Genomic DNA, 6,913 nt, shown 5'->3' with positions numbered 1-6,913 from the left:
ATTTAAAAATTATTTCAAGTTTTTGCTCTTTCAAATTTTTTAAATAAAAAAGTCTGATTGTTTTAATACAAAAGAGTGTATGTACATGTATACTATAACACATAAATGCGTAGAAACTAGAAAGGCTACAAAAAGTGTATGGCAGGTGCTGGGTGTTGTATCTGAATCCCCCCAAAAAAATAATCAAATGTACATGTATCCCTAATCCCTAAAGTTCCTCTTACAATCACATAATTTTTTTATCCTAATGCTAAAAAAAAGTTCATAATTCTTGGTTTCTTATTTTTTTCTGGGACCGCATCTACATATAAAAAACAAGTGGAATGCATCTGGCAGCCTCGCCTCCATTATGTGATTTAACAAAGTGAATATTGCATTTATACTGACTTTGAAAACAATTATTCACAAAAAAAAAAAAAAAAACACTTCATAATATAAAACACTATGTTCATTGACCCTAAATGACCTTAAACCTTGACAATGTGACCTAAGACTCAGGCAAAATGATCAGTGCTACTTGATTATCCTTATGTCCAAGTTTAATGAAATAGATCCATAAACTTTCGAAGATGATGGCAATTTAACAAATACCCCCAACATGGCCAAATTTCATTGACCTTAGATGAACTTTGACCTTGGTCATGTGACAAGAAACTCAGGCAGGATCTTCAGTGATACACCATTACCATTATGTCTAAGTTTCGTGAACTACTGTAGGTCCATATACCTTTTAAGTTATAATGACATTTCAGAAACTTAACCTTCGTTAAGATTTCAAAAGGGAAGTTCACCCTGACAAAAAGTTTATTGTGAAAATAGCAGAAAAAATAATGAAAAATATAATGTTGAAAGTTTGAGAAAAATCCATCCAAGAATAGAAAAAGTTATTAGAATTTCAATTATTTGATTTGTGACGTCATATGTATACTTATGCGAGCAGCTACATGTATCGTTCGGCAAAAAAATCAATGAAATGTAATTTTATCACAAAATTGATTTTGGTTTTTACTGTACCTTCAGCATATCAATAGACAAATCATTTCACGCCCGTTTCTAAAAAGAAAAAAAAAATTAGGCACCACGAGCCATTTAAAATTTGAAATTTATGCATTTTATATAAAATAACATATGGGGCATCTGCTCGTTTATGACGTCACAAATCCAAAATTTAAATTTTAATAACTTTCTTAATCTTTGATGGATTTTCCTCTAATCTTCACTAATATTTTTAATCATTTTTTCAACAAAGTATTCTTCAGGGTGTTCAAGAACAGTGGTATTTTATTAATACCACTGAAATTGGCCATCCTCCATATGATCTGTACGTTATGTTAAATTGAGCATGTATATATTTTTTATATGGAAATAAATACAAACATACTGAATTTCCCCTTTAATTGTTGACTCTGCTGCCACCGCCGTCGGAAATACATGTATTGTATACAACAGTCTGAGGTACAGTGTATAATGACGTGTCCTACAGTGTATTCCATTTCCATCTATAAATAGGGACAGTGATTTTCCGCGATCGCGGAAAACGGACGGAATTCACGGAAATTGCCTTGTGAAACGGAAAGTGCCATTTCAAACGGAAAATCACGGAAAACATATTTTTTCCTCAGAATACACAGAACAGCAACAGTAATTACTCCAAAATCTCAACAAAATACGAATATTAACTGGCCACAAAACCTCACAATACACGATCTCACTTCACTACAAAGTATGACAATTCACACATCTTGACTCCATCACTCTCGATCGTACCCCGCGGGCCTCGGCCGCGTCTTGGCCGGCGGCGCGGCGGGGTCGGCCGTATCGAAAACATTCACATGCAAACAACACGGTCGTGTGTTGCTGCCCTCTACGTTTGAAGATGTAACAGCACGATATTCCGGTCTTGAAATCCAAAATGGCGGATAGGCTACAGTCGTTGACTGGTTGAAACCATGTCCAAAAACCCCCAAAATTATCGATAAAATTTAATTTAACAAAAAAATAATGCTAATAATGTGAAAGGTAAGGATGTATTTATGTCAGATATGTTTGTGAAAATATTTTGTGTACCCGCATAGATCCGATTAGAGCGGATTCTACTGCGTTGTTGGTACAGTGGCAGATAAAAATTTTGACCAGCGCAGCGCGAGTGATATATTGCTACTGAATGGTAAACGGAATTGCCAATTTTCCGTGTACACAAAGTCTATGGGGAAACGGAATTTCAGTTTTCTGGCATGCTGAAACGGAATTTACGATTTTCTGAAACGGAAAAGGCAATTTTTTTAAACGGAAAATCACTGTCCCTATATAAATTTGGTCAATGGTACATGTACAAAGGTACTTCAGGAGATAAGAATTCAAATAAAATGACCTCTTTACAGGCAATCTGATGGTTCATAAAAACAAAGATTGCAGTAACTATATTTGATTAGGACAGCTCAAATCTGCTATTGTTTGTCAATGTCTGATGCTGTGTTTGATGGTGATTGTTCTGTACAAATATATACATGTACATGTAGAATTGATAATGAGAGATTTCTTTGTTCTTTGAAAACACTTCAGTTCAAGAACTTCAAGTTCAAAGCAGGCTATGTACAGTCTCCTAATAATAAAAACACACATGGTGACTCCATGATTACAGCGGTAATGCAAAAAGCAGGTTACTGTTTTGAACAATGCTCTGTATTTATACACATACAGTACATGTAGGCTATTTCTCAGTTAAAATTGCATTTACTTTGCAATGTGTGCAGAACTTTCTAATATTGCAAGAAAAGATTATGTACATACATTTATAACAGGTCTTGCACATTATGATTTAAAACAAGAAATGTACATACCCAAGGTACAATGTACCTGCATTTATTTCCTGAAAAATTTGCCCGCATAAGGTACAAGCTGATTAATTTCAATCAAGCATTATTGTAATCCACGTACATCTGCTTTTATCTAAAGTCTATTTTGGTACATAAAAAATCCAAGGAGTTTGAATTCTGTACAAAGTCAAGTTATATTGGACCCATGGGCGGATCCAGAAGGGCCTGCCCCCCCCCCCCCCGGAGGAAAAACTAGAACTATCACTGAAGGTGATTACCTCGCCCTATGCCATTACCATGGCAACAGTTTCCAACACATGGAAAAAATATATCTTGCCCATCTTTACCCCAAGACCTACATGTACATATCATGAGAATTGGTTACAAACTAATGAAGTAGTTTGAACCAAAAGATTTTGTTCTAATTTTTGACATTTGATGTATTGTTGCCAAAGCAACACAATATCCTAATGTACACATGCAAAAATATGTCCTGTACATCATTACCTCAAGATCAATTTGTGAGCCAAATTTCATGAGAATTGGTTGAAAACTGATCAAGTAGTTTGAACCAAAAGTTTTTACAGGTCACTTTTCGATCGGGTCAGAATGTATTTATCAAAATTTCTGCTCATGCTCGCAGTAGTTATCAAGTTACAAACGCATCTTGTTCAGGATCACAAACATTGCCCAGACTGTTCAATTTTCAGGGCTTACGAGATTATTACATATCATTTCAAAAGAATAGAACTAAGAAGTGAGTCAAGTGACTGAAAGGACTACCCCTTCAAAGGAACAAACAAAAATCAACTTCGGGTGGCCGATCAGGGAAAATATGGCTAAAAAATATTTTTGGCCTCTCTCTTGGCAAAAGCTGGATCCGCCCCTGATTGGGCCTATAATTTACTCTGGCTCTAACTTAAATGGTCGTTGCAAAGTTAACTGAGGATTTAAGAGACGATAAAGACCATGTCTGTCCTTCCAATTCAAGAGTGCAGCACACTTTACTATAGTATTTTCAATCTTTAGAAAGCTAACATATCTTGGAAGTTTTCAAGAGCAAAAAAAGTGATAGGAATTGGCAATAATCAGACTCACACACATTCAGTCTTGTGAACCTTTGGTCAAGTAGATGCTTAGACTAACATATCCCCCTGCCTGCTATAGCAATTGAGAATTAAGAGACATGGGGGGGGGGGGGGGGAAGAGGAATGGATAGTCCATTTCCCTTCAATCACCATACTAATAGGAGGCAGATGGAAATACAATGCTTCACTTCACAACAGGGATACAAGATCAGGGAGAGAGGGATAGAGAGCGAGAATAGAAAGAATGGAAGGGGAGATACTGTATACCGGTAGATGGGGGGGGGGGCGCATGTAAATGAATCTAGTCATACATTATAACACAGCAAGAAATTGAAATTCTGAGACATCACTACAGACTGCTATGAAAGTGGGCTTGGCATATGTGTGTACATACCGGGTATATACATGTAAATACATAAAAATATGTTTTTAATGGCCAAAATTATTTGGGAAAAAGTAGGAGTTCCTACTGATGTCTCTGCATAAATTGAATTTAATACTCACAGTGAACTTCGCCCTTTGTTCCATGACCTCGTATCCACTGATAGGCACATAGAGTTCATCTAATTGTTCATCCCCTCCTTCCTCATTGTTTTCAAAGACCAGAGGCGAGTAGCCCAGGATGGATCCTGCAACGTTACCCATCCCTTCAGCAACCTCCTCCCAATTCTCCTCCTCTTCTTCTCGTTCAAAATGTTCCCTATCCTGATTATAATTCCTTGTGAGCTGGCTCGGATACCTCTGGCCTCCAGCTGCCAGAGGTGTAGAAGTACTATAAGGTCTCCCTGCTGCAGAAGCGACTAACCCTGCAGAAGGTGCGGTACTGTTTTCGGCACAGATGGTTGCACAAGGTGTAGAACTGATGGTACTGCTTTGACAAGGAGAAGATCCAGCTCCCTGCGCTAGGGTACCATCACCATTTGAGTCATGGATATTCCTAACTGTCCCTGTAGACACGTGAGTAGTACTTTGTTTATTGACTTCAGCACTGTGACTGATTGATGTGACATCAGCAGCAGCTGAAGAGGAACCCTGATTGTCTGTTCTCTCAACTGAGAGGGCGCCATTTTCTTGAATGGACTGGCAGGATTGGGTAGTACTGGTATTGGGGTTGTTTGAGTGATGAGAATTGGATTGATCAACAAGGCTCTCAGGGGTTGCCTCCTCGGCAACCACAACGTCTCCGTCACTGTCTGACATCTTGATGTCTGGTGACTCAGGGACCTTTGACACTTCACATAGCTCTGTGGTATATAAGAATGAAACAAAGAGGGCAAGATGAAAGAAAGATCTGGAATTCCATTCCTAGATATTAAAGTGCTAATGGAGAAAAGAGAAACAAAGTCCAAAATCTTTTCCTCTACAATGGATAATTGAAAGAGGGTTATTCATATCACAAGAGTCGGTCTAATTTGTAACAGGGATGTCCAAATCATGGACTTTGATGCAAGGTCATAATGTGGCTAAATCTGGATGTGGTTGAATTCAGATTAAAAAAAAACTTTTTTTTAAATTGGAAAGCCAGCAAAGTGAGCAGCTAAAATAAATTATGGAATTTTTGTCAAAGATAATGAATAAATAAATAAAAGAATACAATGACAGTCATCTTGTAATTCTAAGGGAAATCCAATGAAAACTATGATGTAAAGATATAGATACTTTGGTGAAATTTTTACAGGTGGCTGGCTGGCTGCAGCCCCCTTCCAAAAAATCCACTAGTAGGTCAGTAATATGCCAGCCTGAAGAGAAAAGCATCTGCTTCACCAACAATTATGTTTTTATGTTATTTGATTCCCAAGCAAGTACTGTACGCCCCTCTGCCACATGATCTATGATCACAGACTGTATTATATTTACACCTGTATAGGTGGTTGAACTAAGGCAGAACTAATGACTAATACAGCTATTTCAATATTGGTGCTCAGGGTTGCAGTCGGGGCAAATGGAGATGGGGGTGGGGGGGTGTGCCTATCTTAGAACAAAGACCTTTACGCTTTGATGGTTCCATATTTGAGCTTCTAATTGCCACTCTAAAGATATATACAAATTTTGCATAAATCATTTTTGTCAAGATATTTTTATTGTGGAGACATGTTGATGTAACCCTTCCAAAATTCTTTGCAAGTTAAAACAGATTTGTATCTTTATGTTCATTTTTTTCACCCTTGGGTAGTCTGGTAAATGTAATTTTGTTCACGTTCTTCCTACAGTGTTATGCAAAGTTGTTACATTACAACTTACAATTTTGAAAAATTTCTACTAATTTACATGTAACACACAATTATTTCAGATATACAACAATAAATTTAGTTTATTTATTTAGTTTATTAGTAAGCTGACAAAACACCAGGTATTTCTGATCTGGGTATAATTTCCAATCAGAAAATACTGGGTATTTTCTGATCTGGGTATAATTTCCAATAAAAAAATACCAGATATTTTCTGATCTGGGTATGATTTCCAATCAGAAAATACTGGATATTTTCTGATCTGGGTATAATTTCCAATCAGAAAATACTGGGAATATTCTGATCTGGGTATAATTTCCAATAAGAAAATACTGGGAATATTCTGATAGTCTAATACCAGTTGGTCTGATTTTCAGATAATTTCACATTGATCACAGAAGCTACCCACTTGATCACAGAAAATACCCAGTATTTTCTGATCTGGGTATAATTTCCAATAAAAAAATACCGGATATTTTCTGATCTGGGTATGATTTCAACTCAGAAAATACTGGATATTTTCTGATCTGGGTATAATTTCCAATTAGAAAATACTGGGTTTATTCTGATCTGGGTATAATTTCCAATTAGAAAATACTGGATATTTTCTGATCTGGGTATAATTTCCAATCAGAAAATACTGGGAATATTCTGATCTGGGTATAATTTCCAATCAGAAAATACTGGGAATATTCTGATCTGGGTATAATTTCCAATTAGAAAATACTGGGTATATTCTGATCTGGGTATAATTTCCAATCAGAAAATACTGGGTATTTTC

The 6,913-nt window shown here is 36.5% G+C and overlaps 1 protein-coding gene across 1 annotated transcript; it reads right to left on the bottom strand.

The window, feature by feature from the left end:
* Window positions 1-4,333: 4,333 nt before the first annotated feature.
* LOC129269268 (uncharacterized) lies at window positions 4,334-6,620 on the bottom strand. The gene has a single exon (XM_054906746.2). It carries the CDS (start codon window positions 5,102-5,104, stop codon window positions 4,334-4,336), a length of 771 nt encoding a protein of 256 aa, XP_054762721.2. The 5' UTR covers window positions 5,105-6,620.
* Window positions 6,621-6,913: the final 293 nt, after the last annotated feature.

This window comes from Lytechinus pictus, chromosome 2 (assembly GCF_037042905.1).
Source record: "Lytechinus pictus isolate F3 Inbred chromosome 2, Lp3.0, whole genome shotgun sequence".
In the NCBI taxonomy this organism is placed as follows: Eukaryota; Metazoa; Echinodermata; class Echinoidea; order Temnopleuroida; family Toxopneustidae; genus Lytechinus; species Lytechinus pictus.
This window is presented reverse-complemented; position numbering and strand designations above follow the sequence as displayed.